Source organism: Apodemus sylvaticus, chromosome 13 (genome assembly GCF_947179515.1).
Source record: "Apodemus sylvaticus chromosome 13, mApoSyl1.1, whole genome shotgun sequence".
Lineage (NCBI taxonomy): Eukaryota > Metazoa > Chordata > Mammalia > Rodentia > Muridae > Apodemus > Apodemus sylvaticus.
In genome coordinates this window covers 34526463-34550425 of record NC_067484.1, presented here as the reverse complement: position 1 = coordinate 34550425, position 23963 = coordinate 34526463, and the positions used below count along the sequence as shown (strand labels likewise).

The 23963-nt window shown below is 43.1% G+C and overlaps 1 protein-coding gene across 1 annotated transcript; it reads left to right on the top strand.

The window, feature by feature from the left end:
• Positions 1–690: 690 nt before the first annotated feature.
• On the top strand, positions 691–21582 carry Napg (NSF attachment protein gamma). The gene is made up of 12 exons (XM_052155472.1): positions 691–856; positions 3273–3340; positions 5710–5794; positions 6362–6379; positions 7016–7046; positions 9089–9198; positions 9314–9380; positions 9888–9958; positions 14094–14172; positions 16359–16438; positions 17065–17194; positions 18934–21582. Exons 1-12 carry the CDS (start codon positions 801–803, stop codon positions 19075–19077), a joined length of 939 nt encoding a protein of 312 aa, XP_052011432.1. The 5' UTR covers positions 691–800; the 3' UTR covers positions 19078–21582.
• Positions 21583–23963: the final 2381 nt, after the last annotated feature.

Below are 23963 nucleotides of genomic sequence, written 5' to 3'. Positions count from 1 at the left end.
TGTAAGATCATTACAGAAGAAAAACTGACAGGCTACATAGGTCTGGCAGGAATCAACGATGTAATTCCCAAACTACCGTTGATTATCCACAGAGCCACTGGATCACCTCTACTAGACCATTGCAAGGCCCCCTCACCGTCAGCTTTAAATACTAGAAGTATTATTTGACAGTAACCAAGGATTACAACCTGTTTTCCTTGGCTGACTGATACATAACTCGAACTAGTAATAGAAGCTGTAATGGGTGGTGTACCAGCACTAGGAAGTGGAGGAAGAAACACAGGGAGACTTTGTCTTATTAAACAAAAGAAGGAAATCATAAAAGATGAATGATGAGCAAATACTATCATAGATGTAGTACTGAGAGACTAACAAATAGGCAAAAGAGTCGACAGCATTTTCGCGGCGTGAAAACTCAGGGCTCCTGCGAAGGAGGACAGTTTTTTGTTTTCCAGGACTAGTAAAGACAAGTACTCGACATATATAAATTGCTCCTTAAATATTTGTAGAGTGCAACAACCAACGCTTGAAGGAACGCACTCCAGTATATACTCAACAATGCTAGCTTAAGCGCCTTCAGACCAGCTCCGCCTCACCGCGCTTGCGTGAGATCTAGCCCCGCCTTCCCCGCCCCTTCAATCCACCCATTTCCGGGCCAGCTTTGCCACAGGAAATTTGAGCTCTTCGCTTCCCGTAGGCCCCTTTCCCGGCTTCCTCCGCGGCGTTCCCACGCCGACGTTCCGGGTGTTTTGCTGAGATCTAGGTGGCCTCACTCTTCCCGTCAGCAAGCCACCGAGGCAATGGCAGCCCAGAAGATAAACGAAGGGCTGGAGCATCTGGCCAAGGCAGAGAAGTAGTACGTGGAGTCGCCGCCGGGCTGGTGACCGGCGCTTCTCAGCCGTGCGCTTGAGCTGATCGGGAGGGAGGGCTCCGATGTCTGCGCTCAGGGCGGTGCCTTCCCTTATGGGTCAATCCCCTGCAGTCGGCCTTGCCAGCCTGCGCCGTGGCATTTGCCCTGTGACAGCTAGGTCTGCCCGGCGCCGGGTCCTCAGGGTTTGTGGCTGCTTTGCTTATTGCGGGCTTTGGCGTGGACACCTTGTCACCTCCTCATAACAGCCAGAAGTGACCCTGTGGAGGCAGTCTCGCGGTGGAGAGCCATGCTAGGAAAGAGACCCTAGTGCCGTGCGGGGGTGTAGACTAATTCTGAAAACCTCTCACTCTCAGACATCCTATTCACTGGGGACAAGGTCTAAGCTTCCTTAGTCCTGTGGGTACCCGTTCGCCACCATTTGGTTCTGGGCGCAGTAGGCACACAGCTGTACTGGAAACTGCGATTTCTCCTTAGTCCTCCCCCACTTTCCTGAACTAAAACATACACATTTAACGTTTATCGACTGTAAGAAATGTCTTAGTACACTGTTAGGTGAATCTTGTAAACTAAGATCTTAACACATAGAAAGGCCTCAGTTTACAAAAAAGGAACCGAGGCGGCCAGAAACTTCCTGGAGACCTGTTCAAGGCTGCTCAGCTGAAAACAGCAGGGCGAGTTTTAGGCAGTGGAAAACCACAAGCCCTTTCTGGTATACCTAGCAGTGGCTAGGAAGGCGACTGTCAGTGCAGAGGGTGATCCCAAGAATCCTTTCCGCTGGTGAAAGCAAACATCAAAGAACAGAACACGCACTCTTAGCCATAATAAAGTTGCGTTTTGTGAACAAAAGGAGGATTTTGACCACCGGAGCTAAGAGAACTTTCATAAAAGCTTTGACAAGTCCTCAGGGCAGCTGTGTGTGGAATTGAGAACTAGGCTCCTAGGCGTCTGTTGTGAGGAGACTGGTAAGGGAGGCCTTCTGTAAAGACAGGGTCATAGATGAGTGGACTTGCTTGTGGCTGTGATGGGGTCTGAAGGGTGCTTGGAGTTGCTCTAAGTAGAATAGCCAGTGGGCGGCAGGGAGAATGGGCTGGAAGTGTAGGAGAGGCAGTGGGATTGGTCTCCTGATTGTGGGTGGGCTCACTCATTATCACTATTCTGGCTTAGGAAAGATTTCTTACTCCTGGGACAAAAACAGTCATGGTCCACAACAGATTAGCCATGAACCCAACGTTAATAGGGCCTCCATTCTTGCTAATTAATGGTGCTCAGCTGCCTGGGGTTGATCTGCAGTTTTAAGAGTCTCTTTCCACCACATCGGAATGCTATGGCTTGTTTTGGGGAGACTTCCATAGTCACATTAATATAGGGCGTAATGGGTGCTTTGGTGAAGGGACAAAAAGTTGGAGCTTTATTTTGTTGCATATTTTCTCAATTTTGTGGATTAGACATTATATGTAATTGAAAATCTGCTTAGACATTTAAATCTTGTTGCAATATAGATGTGTATGTTAAATGCTAACTATAAAATACATCTTACAGAGATAAGTAACTTCAGAGTTAGACTCTGGGTGGTTGATGCATGTGTCACTGAAGGGTGTACTTCTAAGGTCTCCGTCTCTCAGCTGAGTAGCTCCTGATTCAGATGAAGTCAGCAGTGTTGTATATAAGCAGGCTTTCCATAATTGAGTTGAAATTTATAATATAAGATGGTGTTCAGCAATTTTTATGCCTAGCCAAATTAATACCTACTGAATTAGCTTGAACTGTGAGTTTGCTTTTTTTTTCTTTTAAATAAAAGCAAAATATTGCAGAAAGGGTAAGAAAGATAAACAACCCTGGGTATCTTTTGCTCTGGCTTCTAAGCCAGCATCAGTCCCGGGAGACGATATCTCTTTGGTGTCCTGATACACTGCTTCTCGTTCTCCCTCCCGCTCAGTGGTGGTTGACTTTACCCCCTTTATTTTTCCTCTGAGCGTTGTTCCTGTAGTCCCTGTAGTCTCCTCAGGGGATGCTACCTGTGACCTTGGCATAACAGGTACTCAGGGCTCTTAAGTTGTACTGTCCCTGGTGGCTTCTCAGCTGCAAAGGATGGTGTCCTTCCAGGTCCTCAAGTTTGTAAAAGCACACTTTATCTGGCGTCTTAAAACCCAGAGGGCTTCTCCTTCTGTAGCTCTGGGTAGGGTGGTTGTGCTTTTCTAGCCAATTTTTAGACAGTGCTGATGCTTCTGGTCAGGGGACAGCGTTGGTGATGTTTGGATGGTAAGAAGGGACATTGGTGATGGGGTGGGGATAGAGCAAGAAGTGAGGGTGTATTTATTGTGGACACATCCAAAGAGAACATGAGGGACCTCTAGCTGATGCTCTCTTTTTAAATAAGAAATGTCTTTCTTTCCCATCCTAGCCTGAAAACTGGTCTTTTGAAGTGGAAGCCAGATTATGACAGCGCTGCTTCTGAATATGGAAAAGCAGGTATTTGTGACTGGAATCCTGTTGCTGTTATGTGTGTTGTTACCTGAATCTGATAACTTTGCCTTAGCATGGTAATTCCAGTGCTTCCTGATAGACCTCACTGGTTAAAACAGAAGCAGAGCAGAACAGCTGCACAGGCTTTGCCTGCTCCCACACTTCCCTTTCAGATACATACGGCCAGTGCTGAGTCAGGTCCTGGTCCATGCTCTTAACAGCAGACGTGGGGTAGTGTCAGCTGTCCAGCCGCTAGCAGGTTCATAGACATTCATAAATGCCGCTTATTTCTGTCTTTGACCTTCTGCTGTTGAATAGACAGTTTAATTTTTTGTTTTTGATTTTTGTTTTTTCGGTTTTTTTGGATTTGGTTTTTTCGAGACAGGTTTTCTCTGTGTAACCCTGTCTGTCCTGGAACTCCCTCTGTAGACCAGGCTGGCCTCAAACTCAGAAATCCACCTGCCTCTGCCTCCCAAGTGCTGGGATTACAGGCGTGCGCCACCACTGCCCGGTGACAGTTTAATTTTTAAAACTAGTCTCACTGAAGGAAGTCTATAAATCTTGTTTTCCCACATTAACATTTATGAACTCCATTTTTGAGATGCACTATTAAATGTTCATGAACGGTTTTAAGCTATATACACATTTTAGTAAATTCACCTTCTAGAAGTATAAAATATCTTAAAATATGCAACATAAGGAATTTGTTAAAAGCTTAGTGTTTTGTTAAGGAATGATACGCTAGCTCTGAATATCTGCTGTCATTTTGGATATAAAGTAATAAGCCATAACTTTGAGGCTGGCAAGGTGGCTTAAAGTGAAGGAGCTTGCTGCCAGGCCTGAGCACCCGAGTCTGATGCCCTGGATCCACATGGCAGACGGCGGGATCTGACCCCCGCAGCTTCTCTCCACCTCGTCTGATGCCCTGGATCCACATGGCAGACGGCGGGATCTGACCCCCGCAGCTTCTCTCCACCTCCCTGCGCACAGCACAAGAAAAAATGTAAACCACCATGGATTTGAAGTTCCTCAAGCAAAATTTCATCTGTGACTGTGTTCATGAGCCTGGCTTAGTGACCACCTAGAACAAGCACTTTTCACCAAATTGTAGGTTCAGTTTATCTCCCAAGAAAGTAATCTGGAAGCTACATTATTACACACACAGAGGGGTTATTTCTTATTCAAACGGAAAATGAAAGTCTTGAGCCCTGCATTTAAATATTGAGTAAACTTGTTGCTTGTATTATGCAAATTGCCTGTATTTTGTATTTAAAGATAAGGATAAATTTGCTTAAATTTGAGCTTTATATGGGTTTTTTGGGGTTATACTTTACATGGTTGCTTAAAACCTAAGTGAAGGAAATTTAACAGCTTAGCTTTGCTTTATGCCTCCAGGACCATGTGCTGCTTCCAGAAATAAATATTCTGAATTAAGTTTCCTATTCAAGTGCCCTTTGTTTATTTTCCTTAAGAGTGCATGCAGAATATAGCCATGTGATGGAACTTTTTACAAACAACTAGACAAGCAGTAACAGGAAGAGTTGTAGTATTTTGTTTTCAACACTTCGTTAAAGAGTTCTTTGAGAGTAGTTTTCAGAAGTAATAGTTGAGAACACTTGATCTAGAAGGGAGACTGAGGCAGGAGCATCTGCTCAAGTCAGAGGTCATTGTGTGCTGCTAGTTGAGTTCCCAGGCAGTGGGGGCTGCGTACTTAGTGGGGACCCTGTCTCAGAATGGCAAAACAGAAGACAACGCTCTTCTTAAATGAGTATGTGTTCTGCTTCTTCATAATCCACCTTTAGTGGATTTTCCAAATGTCAGTATTGTCTTTAAGGGTGACCTGGTTGTTTGACCCCTGTGAGCCCCCCTTGTAAAATAGCCTGCAGGGTAGGCTAGCTCTTTGAGCAGTGTAGTTAACTAAGTAGAAAAGCTTTGTGTTCAAAACGACTTGGTGCTTAAAGATTGCCCAGAGGGAAGATTTGTTACATGGCTGGTGTGTTGGTTGGGCTTCAGTTTGTCAGTACTGCAGAGAGCTGGATGGGAAGAAGCTAGGAATGCGGAGCTTTCTTGGGTGACTAGAGACCCCTGCTACTTGAAGTAGGTGCTAGAAGGAGCTCTTGCTGTTCAATGGAAACTGCAGCAATATATTACTAAAAATCAATTAAAACTTTCACAGGCTTTTAAATATGTGCTTAGAAAGATTGTAACTTGCTTTGGGTAAAAGTAATATTTCACGCCATTACGAAACTCCCTATCTGAGACATCAGTGTATTTTGTAATGTCTCATACAAAATGCTGATTTGGGTGCTGATTCATTTTAGGGCTGTTAATGATGGAAATAGAAAGTCTAATTTTTTTTTCTTCTTCTGTTTCAGCTGTTGCTTTTAAAAATGCCAAACAATTTGAGCAAGCAAAAGACGCCTGCCTACGGGAAGCTGTTGCCCATGAAAATAACAGGGCGTATCTTTTTTAACTTTAAAAAAAATGGAACTACAAGATTTTGAGAACACCTTTTTCCTGTTATAAATTAGTGTTTGAAGTAAAGTGCTTTTTAGTTAAAAAACAATGAATGCTGAATGTGCTTTAAAGCCAAAGGAATATTCAGTGAGTGACCCTGAGCGCATTTTGCTTGTCTGTTTGCTTCTGGGTACAGCTAGCTATTGGAAATGCATAAACTGTTTGGGAAAAAAATTGAATTAGTCTTGCTTAGGTATTTGGAGATTTATAAGCATTCTAGAAAGAACTGTTCTCGGTGTATCTTAAAGGTTCTCATTTTATCATTTATAAATGTCCATGTTATCTCATATGCAAGTCATAGTCTGATAGTCGTGCCCTTGGTCCTGTTGCTGGGCAGCAGTTTAAAGTGCTGCACAGGGTTGTTCAGTGACAGCCGTCAGCAGCACTGTGGCATCACAGCTCTGTCCTCTGAAAGCGGAAGGACCAGTGGCGTAGTTAACTGTCTTAGGTGACCTCCAGAGACTGTTGACGTCGTCTTTCCTTAATGCTGACATCGTCATGTCCATCCAGTCTTTTCCATGCTGCCAAGTAAGTAAGCTTTCGCCCTTGTTATTTGTTTGCAGATGGTTTCAGAGTTGGGGTTTTATCTAGCCTGAGAATTTTTGCTCAAGCTGTGCATTTTTAAATACTCATTTTAAGTACAAATTATTAAATTTATAAACTTAATTAAAATAATAATTTTCATTTGCTTTAGTCATAAGTTAAACTTTAAAGACCACATGTCTTCTAATTATAAGAAAGAGTTTTAAATTAAATTCTGTATAGCATTTTGCTTGTGAAAACACAGGTGACTTGGAAATCACTTTTTCCTGTCCTGATGGTTGTTAAGTGCCTAAGGAAGAGAAGGGAGCTTTCTCCTCTTATGGAGTATTGACTTGTCTTAAAACTTAGACTACACTACAGTTTCTCTCTAACCTTTCTGAGATGGACTTTTATTTTTTGCTAAGTAAAATCAATTCAGTGTTTGGTGCTCCTACAATATCATTGCTTAAACAGTAAATAAGTAAAAGGTGTGACACTACACTGTGACAGTGTGGGCCTGGAGTGACATAGTGTACTTGAGGTCCCTTCTGTTGATCACTTCCCTGCCTGCCATCTTCGCCAGAAGGTTTCTTCCTCTTCCTTCACTAAGGTCTCATCAGAGCACTTGTATTCTCTTTGCAGAGCTTATGAGCAAGCTGGCATGATGTTGAAGGTTAGTAATTCTGTGTGCAAACAGCTGCGGCAGTAAAGTGCATAAGCAAGCTGTCGGGGTAGAGTTCATGGTGCAGTTGACAGGTTTCACTGTGTAAAGCAAGAGGGGCAGGGGTGTGGGAGTGGGCATGAAGGCTGGGCTGAGGCGTCCTGCCCAGGGTGCCACTCATCAGACTACAAGGCATCCTGTGACAGGTAGGAGGGGGCACCGAAAGCTCCGTGTGAGAGGGAACTGTACAGAGGGCCTGGGAAGAGTGAGGCTCTGGGCACTGCAGCTGCCACAGAGGCTGCTGCTGAGGAGAGCTGCGTGAGGGCATCTGGAGGTGGTAAAAATGGAAAGGAAAATACACTTTGTGTATATATATATATATGTTTTTATAAATATCAGGCTGTAGTCAGTAGAGTTACAAACGAGCTATTGCTGCTTTATCATATTCCTTTTCAATGGAATAATGGAATATTTTGACTGATATGCCACATTTATGCTTCTTAATAGCAGGTTAGGGGTTACTATCTTATTGTTGTGTGTGTGTGTGTGCGTGTGCGTGTGTGTGTGTGTGTGTGTGTGTGTGAACGTACACATTCGTACACACGTGCACATTCTTACATGTACACATGCACACATGCATATGGCTGCTGTATAGCCTACAGCTCAACCCAAGGCTGACGGGAAGGGCCATCCACCTTGACTTCTGAGACAGTCTCTGGTCTGGGGCTTGCTGGTTGGGCTGGACTGGACTGGACTGGCTGACCAGGAGTTCCTGGCCTGCACCTAGCTCTAGCCCCAGAGCCGAGATTGCAAGCACACGTGTGCTGGGCTTTTACTTAGATCTCGATCTCAGATGGCACCTGTGCTGTCCTGCCCTTTGTCCTGCTCTTTCCCCTCCACACTGCCTTGTCAAAGGTGTGCTGTCTGTTTAGTAAGTAGGCCGGAGAGTTACAGGAAGAGGTAGGTTTCTTAGCTTTATCGTGTCTGCTTTCTTAAATACCTCTCAGTGTATACTGTTCAAGCCCTTGGGTTTTTTGATTGGACTATGGTTTTTTTTTGTTTTACTTCATTTAATTTTGTTATTTTTTAATTCTTTCCTGCTAAGGTTCAGGGGTATTTCATCCCATGTGACTAAACATAGCAGCTTTATGTAGTATGTTTCAGTCTCTGCCTCATCTCCATAGCTAAAACATTTTAAATGTTTTGATGTGGGTAGGAGTGAGGCTGACAGCTCATTAGAACCCCACACATTCTCAGCTTGGTGGGGTACTGACTTTTGGATTTGAGAGTAGGCCCTGGGGGGCCACTGTGGACCTTACGTAGAAATGCAGGAAGTCCCTGTACCTTTGCAGCTAGCTCGCCAGTGGCTTCCCATTTCAGGTCTTTCATTAAAATTGCTTTAGCTTTTGATTTGGAAAATCTAGCACCCCAAGATCTTGAGACTCACGTAGTACTAGTGAGACACAGAATTGATTCTGTTGGTTGTGATCAGCCCAGAAGAGATCTTCAAACTCCTCTTAGAGCGTCAGGGAGTAGTCAGGGTGTGTGCAACAGACCAGGCATACAAGGTAGTGGAGAGAGGTGGCTAGCTTTAGAAGGTGCTGTATCCTCTCTAGAGACATCTCTGGCTTGGTCCTAGCTTATTGTAACCTGGGTCTGAAGCCTGCTGTTAACTGTAGCTTACAGTAATTTTTTAAGGAAGCCATGAAGCAGAACTTTTGTGAAAGCATGTGATTTAGTAGTTGTTAAATTAGCCTCACACTTAACAATAACTGTGAAGTCATTTCGATATGTTTGCTGCCATTTAATGTTTCTGATAGTGTTATAAAAGTGAGATAAGCTGGGTCACGGTGGCTCATGCCCCAGTACTTGGGAGGCTAAGACAGGAGGATTGCTCTGAGTGTCAGGCTAGTTTTTTCTAGTGAGTTCCAAGAGATCTTGAACTAAATGTAAGACCCTGTCTCAAATAAATAATGCATGTGGGTAAAATCATTGAATTCCCTATTTCTTAAGTTGAGAATTTTTCTGCCCTGTGCTGCGTGCTTTTCCTGTAGGAGATGCAGAAGCTGCCCGAGGCCGTGCAGCTGATCGAGAAAGCCAGCATGATGTACCTGGAGAACGGCACCCCTGACACGGCCGCTATGGCCTTGGAGCGAGCTGGGAAGTGAGTACACAGCGCTTGTGGGTCGCTGGCCTTGCCAGGGCCTCTGCTTTGTCTTGGTAAAGTCCTTGAGACACAGGTTCCTTAGTCCTCACACAAGCTGTGTTCTCTAATTCAGGCTCATAGAAAATGTAGATCCAGAGAAGGCCGTACAGTTGTATCAGCAGACTGCGAATGTGTTTGAAGTAAGTTAAACTTTCCTTGTTTCTTTAATTACTCAGAATATTTTTATCCATAATATATGGGAACAAAAGAATGCAGTGGATATTTTTAAGGTTTTCTATATCCACAGCCTAACTATTCTTTTTTTTTTTTTAAGGCAGTGATTCTCGACCTGTAAGTCATGACCCCTTTGGGGGTCTAACGACCCTTTCACAGGAGTCACCTGAGTCCATCAAAAAATACAGATATTCAAAAAATACAGATATTATGTTACAGTTCATTCATAACAGTAGCAAAATTGCAATTAAGAAATACCAATGAAAATAATTTTGTGCCTGGGGGTCGCCACAACCCGAGACACTGTGTTTAAGGGTCTCAGCATTAGGAAGGTTGAGAAGCACTGCTCTGAGGTTAGCGGACGGACCAGAAGCTGTGGTGCTACCGTCCATGGCCAATGCTTTGTGCAGCTGTTAGTGAATGTCAGAGTTCCACATAACTGTACTGACACTACCTTTTCTTGCTTCCTCCAGAATGAGGAGCGCCTCCGACAGGCAGTCGAACTCCTAGGAAAGGCCTCCAGACTGCTGGTCCGAGGACGGAGGTGAGGCTTGGGAACTGGATGCCTGTGGATCCATGTGTGTTCTGAATCTACATTTGGAACTTGTAAATAACCTTGGGTGTAGCTTATTTGTCTGCACTTGGACAACCAGTGGAAAAAATGGTCATCTTCTATGGAGTAGGCCCATGAAATTAAAACCTGCTTTTCTGTCATGAAAGAACAGTGTGTCATCTTGACCTGTCATTGCATAATGTTATGGTTTTCTCTCAGAATACGTGACAAAAGCATCCTAAATGCCCATAAACAATAGCTTTTGATACTTGAGTTATAGCATTAAGTGGGATTTTTACTATATATATGTATGTAAATGTATATATTTGTATTTTAAGTGTTTATACAATATATTTTGATCATTTTTCTGTCTTCCAACTACTCCCAGAACCTCTCTAATCTTTAACCACTCCTCTTTATATTTTTTTCTTTTTATTTGTCCTTTCACACAAAACCAAACTAATACAAAAACAAAACTGCAAGAAAAAAAAAAAGCCAAAACAAAACTACTCCTGAGCCTGGGGCCTGCCCTGAAGTATAGTTGATAGACCCAGAGGAGAAAACTGATTTCCCTTTGCTAGTGGGTGTCTGCTGTAGATAGCTTTTTGGCAAATAGCCACTTAGCCCTCTCAGCGCTGGCCCCTTGTCTGGCTTGAACCTGTGTCGGTCTGATGTATGCTGCCACAGTTTCTGTGAGCTTGTTCTGTTGTGTCTGGAAGACACTGTTTCCATGGAGTCTTCTACAGGCAGCCATCCAGTGTGACCAGGACCATTTGTTGAAGTTGCTGTCTTCTTTTCCAGTATGTAGTTTTGATTTCTATGAATCAAATATCCATAGGTGTGTGGATTTATGTCTGGGTCTTTGATTTGGTTCCATTAATCATCATGTCTGTTTTTATGCTAATACCATGCTATTTTTATTACTGTAAATCTGCAGAACAGTTAGAGATTGGCAATGGTGATAACTCCAGCAGTACTTTTATTATTCAGGATTGTTTTTAGCTGTCCTGTGTTTATTGTGTTTCTGTGCAAAGTTACTGATGGTTCTTTCCGTTTCTCTAAAGAATTGTGTTAGAATTTTGTTGGGGATTTCAGTTCTGTTGATTGCTTTTGGTAGATTGGCTGTTTTCATAAAATTAATCTTACTGGTACATGAACATGGGAGAACTTTCTATCTTCTGGTGTCTTCTTCAGTTTCTTCCATCAATATCTTAAGGTTTTTATTATACAAGTCTTACTTGGTTACAGTTGCCCCAAAATATTTCGTGTGTGTGTGTGTGTGTGTGTGTGTGTGTGTGTAATGAAAGATCCTGTTTTCCTTATTTCTTGCTTAGTGTATTTATCATTTGTATATAGGAAGGCTATTGACATTTGTATTAGAAAGTGGTTATCTGCTGTCAAAGTTCCCTAGTGGTGTTTTCAGGTCATTCATGCACACTATCATATCATCTGCAGAATTCTTCCTTTCCTATTTGTGTCCCCTGTTCTAGCTAAGATTGCAAGTACTTTATTAAGTATGTATGAAGAGATTGGACAACTTTTTTTCCTGACTATAGTGGAAATGCTTTGAGTTTCTCCCCATTTAGGTTGATAATATCCAAAGGCTTATAAATTATCTTTATTTTGCTGAGCTATGTGCCTTGTATCTCTGCTCTCTTGGGGGGGGGGTTGGGGGGATGTTGAAGGCCTTTTCTTCATCTAATGAAGTGATCATACAGTTTTTGTCTTTCCACGTGTATATATGTTGGATTACATTTATCGATTTGTATGTTGAGCTATCCCTGCATCTTTGGGATGAAGCCAACTTGATCATGGTGGATAACCTTTTTCAAATGTTCTTGGATTCCGTTTGCAAGTATTTGATTGAGAACTTTTGTATCTGTAGTCATAAAGTATATTGGTCTATGGTTTTCTTTTGGGGGTAATGTTCTTTGTGTGGTTTGGGTATCTGGGTATAGTGGCTTCATAAAAAGAATTAAGAAATGTTCCTTTTTTTTTTTTTTTTTTTTTTTTTTGGTTTTTTGGAGTCAGGGTTTTTCTGTATAGCCCTGGCTGTCCTGGAACTCACTCTGTAGACCAGGCTGGCCTCGAACTCAGAAATCCGCCTGCCTCTGCCTCCCAGAGTGCTGGGATTACAGGCATGCGCCACTACCGCCCGGCTGAAGAAATGTTCCTTTAATTTCTGTTTTGTGGAATAATTTTTCATTATTCCACATACTGCACATTGGCATTAATTCTTTGAAGGCAGGCCTGATAGAATGTTTTGCTGAATCCAACTGGCACTGGACTGGTTAGGAAATCTCTTAATTACTGCTTCTGTTTCACTCGGGGTTATGGGTTTCTCAGCAGCTTCTGTCGTCTCGATTTAACTTGGTAGGTCACATGTATCATGCATTCATCCATTTCTTTTCGTGTTCCCACTTTGGTGTATTTTTGCAGTATATCCTCATGACTCTCTGCATTTCCTGAATAGTATTTTTGTAGTGTTGTCCTTTTCTTGCCTAATTTTGTTCACCTGGATCTTCTATCTCTGTCTTGATTAATTTGGCTAATGATTTGTCAGTCTTGTTGATTTTTCCCAAAGAACCAACTCTTTATTTCATTGATTGTTTTTATTGGTAATGTTGTTGTTTCTGTTTCATTCATTTCAGCCCTGAATTTTATTTCTTCCTGTCTACTCTTTTTAGGTATTATTTCTTGTTTTTCTAGAGCTATCAGATAATCACTAAGTTACTAATATGTGATCTCTAGTCTTTTGATGTAGGTATTTGTATTTAGTACGATGAACTTGCCCTTTAGAACAGTCTCCATTGTGGCCCACAGGTTTGGGTATTATGTGTTTTCATTTACAGTCATCACTGTTTTCTTGATTTCTGTCTTGACCCAGTTTTTGTTCAGTAGAGAGTTGTTCAGTTTCTATGAGATTGTATGCTTTCCACTGTTTCTGTTGTTGTTGATATACAGCTTTAATTCATGGTAGTCAGAGGTGTAGGATATTGTTTCACTTTTCTTCTATCTGTTGAGATTTTCTATGTGTCCTAAAATGTGGCCCATTTTTGGAGAATATTCCATGATCTGCTGAGAAGAAAGTAAATTCTTTCATTTAGGTAGGATGTTCTATAGATGTCTGCTTGGTCCATTTGATTTATGCCATTACCTAGCTACAGTGTTTCTGCTTAGGTTTTATGTGGGTAGCCTGTCTATGGGCAAGAGCTGGGTGGGTATTGATATCAGCTACTATCATTGTGTAAGGGTCTATATGTGATTTTTTAGCTATAGTAGTATTTCTTTTATGAACTTGGGTGTCCATGTGGTTGGTGTATTAAGTGTTTAAAATTGTGGTAGCCTTTTGGATTTTTCCTCTGACTAGTATATAGTGTCTCCTTCCCTGTCTCTTGATTTGGAGTATATTTTGTCAGATAATTAAAATGACTATGCCTGCTTCATTCTTTGGTGCGTTTGCATGGAATAACCCATCGTCTTACCCCAAAGTGACATCTATTCTATTCGTAGTTGCGATGTCTATTTCTTGGATGCAGTAAAAAGACGATGGAAGGAAAAGGGATGGGGATGGAGTGTTTGGGGAAATGCGTGGTCATCCCTTTCTTTGTCACTCACCTTTCCATTTAGTGGACCAGGAATGAATGTGATAGGGTAGGAAGGATGGGTATTGAGGTCAAAGCTACAGAAGGATGGCTTAGCATCCTAAGACCCACCGAGCAGCAGTGGAGCCAAGAGGGTGAGGATACATTGCAGAGTAAGAGTGATCAGGCACCTAGAGGTTCATTCATTCATGTGGAAGGAAAGAAGCCTGGGGTGATGCAATCTAGGATTCTCTAGCCAATTCTAAGGAGCAATTTATTGAGGTAGTTAGGAACGCCTTAATGAATATTCGTTTTTACTAAACTTGGAAACTCCTTCTGCACTTTACTTCCTTGACTCTGATGCGATGTTTTAGAGGGAATCAGACATTTGAGAAGCCTCATGAGTGGAGCCCCTGGCAGCACTGTTGTGGGGCAGCTGCCAAAGTCCTGTCCTCTCAAGTCCTGTGATACAGGGCAGTGCAGTAAAGACCTGCTGAGGGCCTCACTCCTGCCCTGCTGACATTTCTTTCTTTTGTCTTTAGGTTTGATGAAGCTGCACTGTCTATTCAGAAAGAAAAAAATATTTATAAGGAAATTGAGAACTACCCAACTTGTTATAAGGTATTCTTTGAAAACGTCTAGTTTGACTTTACTTAGATAATTTTACATATATAAATATTTAAGCCAAGGTTCTGTGGATAGTCACCTGCTTTTATAAAATATAATTTATGGTTTTGTTTCTAACCATGAAAGACAGAGCCTACCTTTCTTACGGTAACAGTACTCAACAAAACCAAAAATATTTCCCCCCCCCAACTTTGTGCAGTAAACTAACATGGGCAACCTGTAGAGGGCCCTGGATGCTTGGAGAAGCCATCAGCTCAGGAGCATGCATCCCTGGGAGTTTCTGTTTTCTCTTGTCCATTGCCCTAAGAGCTGTCCATAGTCATGGCAGGAGGCAGGAGAGACTGCAACAAATATTCCGAAAGGGACCTTCTCCCTGAAACCGGAGCAACAGGTGAGAGAGCCTCGTCCCCTGCCCCGTCTACCTCCCACACATGCCTGGCTTGGCTGAGCTCTGGTCAGGAGCTGCAGCCCCAGTCTCTGGCTGGAAGAGCTGCCGACGGGAGCCAAGGGAACAGGAACAAATCCCAGGGTGGGGCACGTGGGAGAGGGCAATCCCCTGTGTGTATACCACACAAATCTTGGCCGTGTGTGCTGGGACAGACCCAGTGTAGGAGTGACTACCCTGAGAACTGAAGTAAGACTAGAACCACTAAGTCTCTGATTCTGTCTGAAATTCTGAGACAGACCCAAAGATCACAACAGAGAATAAGAACTGAGGTCAGAAGCACCACCCACCAGAAGCAAGCCATAGTCTTTGACCTGGACTCTTGTCAAGTGCAGTTAAAACATCACACTTTTCCTGAGAATTACAGTAGTGTACAGTGTGACAATCACAGAAATCTAGGGACTGTCCAGAATTACCCAAAGGAAAAACCAAGAAGAAAAGCAGCTCATAACAGCACTTAGTGAGCTAGGCGCTAGGGTCAACTTAGAAGAACTCTAAACAGTTACTGTAACTGTCCGATAGGGTAAAAGTGAACACTGTTGAAATGAACGGAAAAGAACTATTTTTAATGGAGAGAAATACTTTTATAGAAGCTGTAACAGTAAGTCGTTTGAAAAATTTGAGGCGTAATATTTGAAACATTACTAGATGAAGTTAACATAGTGAAGACAACTGTTAATAGTTGTCTTGTACTTACAACAAAATGCTCTGGAACAGTTTATTTTGGGTCACATTTTGAGACTGTGTATACTTGAGGCAGCTGATCTATTGCATCCATTAAACACAGAACTGTGATTGTTTGTGCTTCTTTTTCTTCTTAGTCCAGTGCTGCCTCCCACAGTGGGCAGGCCTTCCATCTCCATGAGCCCCATCAGGATGCTCCTGCAAGCAGGGGCATTCCCTGGACACTGCTGAAGCTTGCTTCCTGTGTGGTTCTGAATCCTCTCAAGCAGACAGACAGTATTTTCTTTCATAACTAAGACTTGGTGTTACTAATGATGAGCTGACGAAAAAATGTCCACAGGTGGTTTAAGTGCATCACATAGGTGGGCGTGGCAGTATATGTCTGTAGTCCTAGTCCTGCTAGAACAGGAAGGCTGTGAGTTTGAGGCCAGCCTGGGCTGCAGGACCTATCTCAAGAATCAAGTATCACTGGGAAGTAATATACACAACAAAATATCACCAACAAAATGAACCACCTTCTGGAGAGCTGTGCTCCTGCAGGTGGTTACCCATCCGCTCTGTCCTCCACCCTCTAAGCAGTGCCCTTGTCTCTCTCTGCTGTCCTTGCCTAGCATCTAAACCTCCCCCGCTGGAGTTGTAGAGTCACAGCTCTTCTCTGCTTTCATTCTCTTAACATTAATGGGATGTAGATATTTGAAAGACATTCTGTAAACTTACACTGGCTGCATTCTCAGGCTTTGGGGTTTGAAAGGTTGTCTGTCCTCAGGCTGGTAACGCCAGTGTCAGCTGGTTCTGATTAGAGCAGGTGGGCTCAGGCCTGCCCCGCCTGCCATCTCTCCAAATCCCTGTTCTCTGTGCACCAATTGCATCTAATGTAGTATTCTAAGGTGTTTCCTCCCAGGTGTCCTTTGGAAATTACTATAGGACTATGTGTGTTTCTCCTGTATGAGCCAGTACTCTGAAGGTTAAGTACCAGTTGTTTGCAATACTTCAAGAAGGTGACTATGAAAATAGATACCCGTTCACATTACAGTCTTCCCTCTCGTTTCAGAAAACAATCGCTCAGGTCTTAGTTCACCTGCACAGAAATGACTATGTGGCTGCAGAGAGGTGCGTCAGGGAGAGCCACAGGTAAGGGAGAGGTGCGTCAGGGAGGGCCACGGGTAAGGGAGAGGTACATCAGGGAGGGCTACAAGTAAGAGAGAGGTGCGTCAGGGAGGGCCACAGGTAAGGGCGGGCGGCCTACCTCTTGACTTAGTGTCACCACTTAGACAGATGTTAGCCATGGTTTTGGCTATGAAGCTGTTACAGCTCGTCCAAGAGGGAAGACCTCCACTGCAGGGGTTCTGTGTTGTTTTGTTGTTTGTTTTCTTGAAATGCTGGGGAAAGACCCCCAAACTCATGTGTGTGCTGAGCAAACACTTAGAACAGAGCCCAGACTCCAGCTCCTACTCAGACTTTCCCCTCAGCAGGCACAGTACCAGTGTTACAAGATGTCCTCTGCTGGGTCCCTGAATGATTAGTTTCTTTGTCATCTTTTGCTGTTTAACTGACAAAAACAAAAGGGGAATTGCTGTGTGGTATGTTGCAAAGCAGACTGAGGCATTTCTGTGGGGTCATGAATGAGGACTGGTGCACTATAGGGTTCTAGTGGCATCCTTGGTCTCCACCCACTGGTTGCCAGTCCTGATGCCTGGGGACAGCTAGCTCTGGCGAAGGAGTCTCCGGAGAGCTGAGTGTGGTCTGTGCTTGTTTAGTATACCGGGCTTCAATGGCAGTGAAGACTGTGCGGCGCTGGAACAGCTCCTGGAGGGATATGACCAGCAAGACCAAGACCAAGTATCCGAGGTCTGCAACTCGCCCCTTTTCAAGTACATGGACAATGATGTAAGTGGGACGTTGGGGTGAGCTTTCTTCCTTTTGAGTGATTCCCCTGTGGATGTGTAAGGTTTCTGCCTCTATACCTGTATTTTCCACATCAAACCGATTCAATTGAACTTTCCCACATTCGGGTGATGTGGTTCTCCCCCACGTGTGTTCCTGAGTGCTCGCTGCCTCAGCCTCAGTCCTCACCGCCCCACCTGCTGCCCTCTGGGTTTGTCTTTATCTAGTAGCTGTTGGGCGCCCATTTAAGAGGCCCATCATTGGTAGCTTTATTAATTCCCGTGGGCATCCCTTGTCTGTGAGAGTTGTGTAAGGTGGGCTGTTAGTTATCTTCAGGCGTATCTGTAAAGTGGAAGGGTTCAATTTGTGAAGCATCCTCTGGTCTTCTTGAGAAAACCCTCACAAGAGTGAGCTGCACCAGTGAGCCTTGCTCTCGCTCCTTTCCTTATGTGTTTGTCTGACCACATGATTCTATAGTTCTGTCAGCTGCCAAATTAAGACCTTGAATTTTCTTATTGAGGTAGAGCAAAATACATATTTTTTTATTCTAGGTAAATTCTCACACATACTTTATTTTATTTCTTCTTTTTGAGACAAGGCCTTACTGCTGGTCTTCCTGGCTCAGCCCCATGAGTCCCGAGAGTACAAGTGTGCAACATTCTTACAGGCCTTTTATATGCCTTTGAAAGTGTGTGTGTGTGTGTGTGTGTGTGTGTGTGTGTGTATGTGTGTATGTGTGTATGTGTGTGTCCCCTAGGATATATGGTATCTTCTTCAATGCTGTCTGGCCACCTTGCTTGGGAACAGGGATCTCCCTGATTTGGCTAGCTGGTTGGTTGGCAGGTCTCGGGGACACTCCAGTCGCTGCCCCCGCATCCTGGGAGTACAGGCTTTTGTCACAGCGTTTGCATTTTAAGTGGTGCTGGGATTGCTTTCAGCTCTCTGGTTATATAGCAGGCACTTGACCAATGTAGCCATTTCCGCAGCCTCATGCCCAGCTTGTTCAGTGCAGATTCCTCTTGTGTGGGAAGCCTGGCCTTCACTGACTGAGCTCTCCTCCTGCTCCAGTATATATATTTTTAATCTGTCCCTAGTTTACACTCACATTTACTCAGTCCATGGTTTTCTTCATAACCCCTAGAAGCATTACTAATTGGATATGTCCATACATCTCCAGTTCCCAGGTTAGGTACATAATCGATGCATCCATAGCTGTCAGCAGCTCACATCCTGGTCTGATGCCAGGGCATGTCTCTCATGAGGATTGATGATTAGGTTTTGGTCATTTAAAATTTTATGTATTGCTCTGCACAGAAGTGTCACAGACATGTGGATCTAGGACAGCTTTGTGGAGTTGCTTTTCCTTCCATCTTTACGTGGGTTGGCAAGTTAGTGTGGCGATGCTTTCAGCACACCGCTGAGCCGTCCGGCTGGCCTTGTGTGCGCGCACTTCTGTCTCTGAATGCTTTCTTTTTATTTCGTGTGTGTGGCTGTTTGCCTGAATGCATGTGCACCACGTGGAAGTCAGAGGGGAGAGGGGTCTCCTGGGGCTGCAGTTGCAGGGACTTGTGGGTCACTCTGGGCTTGGGTCCTGAACTCAGGGCCTCTGGAAGAGGAGCAAGTCCTTCTAACCACTGAGCCATCTTTCCCGCTCTCCCCCCACCCCGCCATATTCATAGCTAAGGTGCTGTGTGCCAGGATTCTGCCTTTTCAGCCTCCATGACATGTTTTCCTGTTGACAGTATGCCAAGCTGGGCCTGAGCTTGGTTGTCCCAGGAGGAGGAATCAAGAAGAAATCCCCAGCAACACCACAGGCCAAGCCTGATGGCGCTGCAGGCACGGCTGCCGAAGAGGAGGAAGACGAGTACTCGGGAGGCCTGTGCTAGTGCCCTGCCTGCAGACACAGAAGGCGGGAATCCTCACACGCCATTTTCATGGAATTAGGACTTATTTTGTGGGCATCTCTCTGCTTCACTGATATTCTGATGTTGAATGTTAATATATACAAAGTTTTAGTTTACCATTGCCCCCAAACCAACCATTGTATTTACTACCTGTGAAGCAGTCTTTCTTTTCTGTGTAAGCAGAAAATACAGTCATATTTTAATAATTGATTTTAATATGTATAGGCCAAATTCCAGACAAATTCTATCATAAGCAAAGCAGAAAGTAGGTACACTCAGTCTTTTCTCTTGAGTTTTGGTAATTTATTGTTAGATAATTTTCTTTCATTTTATTTAATGTCACTTCTAAATGTGCTGGGGTTTTGGTAAAAATAATAATTTCAAACTGGGCTGGTTCTTTCCACAATCTTTCCACTTTGCCACTTGGTGCCCACGCATGTCCCTGCTAAGAGCGTCAACAATGCCAAAAAGAGAGGCAGACAGCAGGTCCTCAGCAGACGCTCCTGTAGAATCGTAGAATCATCATCTAGTCTGTCTAGATGTCTGACTGTGGAGATGGTGCATGGTTGCACCTTACGATGCTGATATGACATTGATGATTACAGAGCGGGACTGTGGTTGTCCCCTCCTGGGCTGTTTACATGCGTGTGGAATCTCCAGCCCAGATTGATGTGTGACTCAGTGACCTAGAAGTGGCACTGCTAGCTCTGCCCATCCTGTCTGTCCTCTGTTGCATTGCACCCTGAGCCTTGCAGGCATCATGGACCATGAAGATGCAGAACAGAAACACAGGAGGAAAACCCCGGGACTCTCGCTCTAGGGATATAGAATATAAGAGTAAACAACATACTGCAGTGGAGGGACGCCTGGTCTCAAGGTGAAAAGGAAATTTATCTGTCATCATATTAGATACATTCAAATTATTGAGTCTTTTCAGAAGCAAGCTTGGGACAAAAGCTTTATAATATTTAGCTCAATAGTCCTTACATGTGGCTATAAAATAGAAGGTAGCATATTAAAGTACTGTTGTAAATGTCTTCAGCTCTCCCTCAGGTATTGCTACTTATCTTTTTTTTAACAACAATAAAAAGTATGACTGTGTTCAAGTCTACTTAGCTCTTGACCAAAATGGGACTAGGTAAGACTATTTCTAGAATGCCAGGTAATGTTCCTGCCAATCTAGTGTGCATGCATTTCTTACCTCCCAAATAATTTTGGTTTGGAGTTAATTTAACATGAGTTATGCTAGATACTACAAAAAATAAAAAGTTAGCCAAGAGGGAAAAAGTGGTTTTGAAAGACATTTTGGACTGGGTTATCAATTTTTCATACCTCATAGACCTCCCATGGTTATTTCCTAATAGTTTGAAGCATTCCTCTTTTTGCCTTGCATGGCTTGGTGCACTGAAGAGGTTGCAAGCAGCAGCAGTGTGTGCTAGGAGGTGGTGCTGACCAGAAGAGGACTGCTACCACACTCTGCCATGAATAAAGGATGCGTAGTCTTGCTAGATTTCCGAAACCCAGGAAAAGCATTGTTACGGTACTGGGCCCAGTGTTGTGGGTGTGCTTGAGTGGGTGGATGTCACTGAACAATCCCTGTGCAGAGTGCAGGTCTGATATAAAACACTGATAGGAGTTTATGCTTTGCCTTAAGTTACCTGCATAGATCTTTGGGTCACCAGCTCACTCTCCTTAATTGCACTGAGATTATGAATAAAGCTGTATTCTGAATTTTTAATTTAAAAAGGACATTGGTTATTTCCAAGATCAATGTTATGTTTACCTTTAGATCCAACCAGAAATGTTGGTCCTTGTTTGAGTGAATTAGCAGACTTTTAAAATATATTTGGCAGTACTCAAAAGTTACTTTAGACTGTTTAATATCTCAGGTTATTCAATAAAACCATGTGGAGGGTCAATTTTACTTGTACATACCATAAACAAAACAGCAGGTACCAGTGCACTGTGGAGCAGCAGTGAGCTTGGTTTTAAGCAGCAGAGGTATTCAGGCAGGGCCCACCTCCCACCACCCCCATTAGGAACCAGCATGCAAGATTCAGAGCACCGTTTTTCTGTCAGGGTTATTCTGCGTGGCATCTCAGCAGGAACGTTTATTCCACACATTCACAATTTATTTTTCTACTTGCATTAAGTCTCCGTTCTTGTGAGAAGTGGAAATAGTCGCCTTTACAGCAAGCAGACCTCTAGCACCCTCCCTTTGAAAGTGCAAGTCTGCATGAGTCTGCTCAGAATCCTTAGTGTTTAGTGCTGTTCTGGAGTGGAGAAGTCAGCCAACAGAGCACATTTAATATATTGAATTTGTACATATGCAGAGTATAGTATTTGTGTATAGAATCTGTGCATTATCATATTTTTTTCAGCTTTTTGGTGAATAAAATATCAATATGTCGTCAATGGAAATTAGATGATTGCTTCTGAAGAAGCAATCTTCTGAAGATAATTATGAAAATAAAACCCAAGACTATGTGATTGCTGTCAGTTTTATTTGCTTGTTCATCTTCGTCAACGATACATTCTCTTCATTCTTTACATTATTTTAGTGATCTTTAGAACGACAGTATTTTCTGTCTTCATTTGTGGTTTTCGCTCTGTAGGAGCCAGGTACCCTTGAGTTATAGTATGTTAGTCCGCCTTTTAAAATATGAGTCATTTATATACTAGCATACTGCTATAAGGGCTGCTGCTTGGGGAGCTCGAAGAATAATGAATATATCCAAAAAGAGTTGCTCACCTACAATTTTTCCAGGGTGAAGTTTCCCTCCTTGTATTTGTGTTTTCCTCCTATTATCCTTTGTAGGGCTGGGTTTGTGGAAAGATATTGGTTAAACTTGGTTTTGTCATGGAATATCTTGGTTTCTCCATCTATAGTGATTGAGAGTTTCACTGGGTATAGTAGTTTTGGCTGGCATTTGTGTTCTCTTAGAGTCTGCATGAGATCTGCCCAGGACCTTCTAGCCTTCATAGTCTCAGGTGAAAAGTCTGGTGTGATTCTGATAGGTCTTCCTTTATATGTTACTTGGCCCTTTTCTCTTACTGCCTTTAATATTCTTTCTTTCTTTAGTATATTTTGGGTTTTGATTATTATGTGACGGGAGGTATTTCTGTTCTGGTCCAGTCTGTTTGGAGTTCTGTAGGCTTCTTGTATATTCATGGGCATCTCTCTCTTTAGGTTAGGGAAGTTTTCTTCCATAATTTTATTGAAGATATTTTCTGGCCCTTTAAGTTGTAAATCTTCACTCTCATCTATGCCTATGATCCTTAGGTTTGGCCTTATTGTGTCCTGGATTTTCTGGATATTTTGGGTTACCAGCTTTTTGCATTTTGCATTTTCTTTGACTGTTGAGTCCATGGTTTCTATGATATCTTCAGCATCTGAGATTCTTTCTTCTATCTCTTGTATTCTGTTGTTGATATTTGCATCTATGTCCCCTGATTTCTTCCCAAGGTTTTCTATCTCCAAAGTTGTCTCCCTTTGTGATTTCTTAGTTGTTTCTACTTCTGATTTTAGATCCTGGATGGTTTTGCTGAGCTCCTTCACTTGCTTGCTTGTGTTTTCCTGTAATTCTTTAAGAGATTTTTGTGTTTCCTCTTTCATGATCTCAGCCTGTTAACCAAACTTCTCCTGTATTTCTTTAAATGATTTTTGTATTTCCTCCTTATTGGCTTCTATCTTTTGACCCGTATTCTCCTGAATTTCTTTTAATGATTTTTGTGTTTCCCTTGTAAGGGCTTCTAACTTTTGATCCATTTCCTCCTGAATTTCTCTAAGAGATTTATTTATGTCCTTCATGTGTTCCTGTAACAGCATCATGACCAGTGCTTTTAAATCCAAATCTTGTTTTTCTGGTGTATTGGTTATCCAGGACTTGCTGTTAATGGAGAATTAACAGATGCTGCCATATTGCCTTGATTTCTGTTAGTAAAGTTCCTACATTTGCCTTTTGCCATCTAGTTCTCACTGGTGTTAGTTGGTCTAGTAACTGGGTGGCGCTTCAACCTCCTTTGAGCCTATAAGGCTGTTTCCACAACACTGGATGGCTGGGTTTCCCCTGGCACAGATTGCTGATGTGCTGCCCTCCTCTTGGGTATCATTGGAGCCCTGGTGTGACCTGCCCCAAACAATGTTATGCTTGCGTTATCTCTGTGGACTGAACCTGGTACTGCCCGTCTGCTCTGTCAGAGAGCGAAGATGGCTGCGGGGATCCCGCAGGGCACCGGACCCACACCTGGCTGGCCCACGGAGGAACCGCTGCTCTCCCAGGTCCTAGGTGCAGATGGCAGCCCGCAGCTCGGTTGTCTGTCTCCCCAGAGGTCTTATACTAGGGATAGCTCAATACCTGGGGTTGCCTGTCTCGTCTGGCTGGGGACAAAGATGGCGACTCCGCCTTCTCCTGCTCACCTATAATTAAGTAGATATTTGCTATACAATATTGTCCCTGACTCCTTGTGGATATTGATAATATATTTTGATATTTAAATTTAGGTTAAGTTGTAGTAAAAAAAAAAAAAAAACTAATAATTCAGAGAGATTCTTGGACTGTTTGTGTTTCTCAGGAATCAGTGATGTGTCCAAGCAGCTTTTTGGTCACTAGCATTTGTATTCCCATTAAAAAGCTGAGAGGTAATGGGTAGTCATTTTTCTTAAGTTGCTAGCACCAATAATAGGCCCCAGCTGACTTTGATTTAATGATTTAAGGACATTATAATGTCTCTAAAGAAAAAATGAGGGAAACATTTTTTTTAAAAACTAGGAAGCAATGCCTCCTTGACTGTGTGTGTGTATGTTGTGTGTGTGTGTATGTGTGTGTGTGTGTGAAAGAGAGAGAGAGAGAGAGAGAGAGAGAGAG

Coding starts and splice junctions, on each gene's coding strand:
- Napg (XM_052155472.1), top strand. CDS start 801: ATGGCAGCCCAGAAGATAAACGAAGGGCTGGAGCATCTGGCCAAGGCA. Junction 7,047..9,088: donor AAGCTGGCATGATGTTGAAG/GTTAGTAATTCT, acceptor CTTTTCCTGTAG/GAGATGCAGAAGCTGCCCGA. Junction 14,173..16,358: donor ACTACCCAACTTGTTATAAG/GTATTCTTTGAA, acceptor CTCTCGTTTCAG/AAAACAATCGCTCAGGTCTT.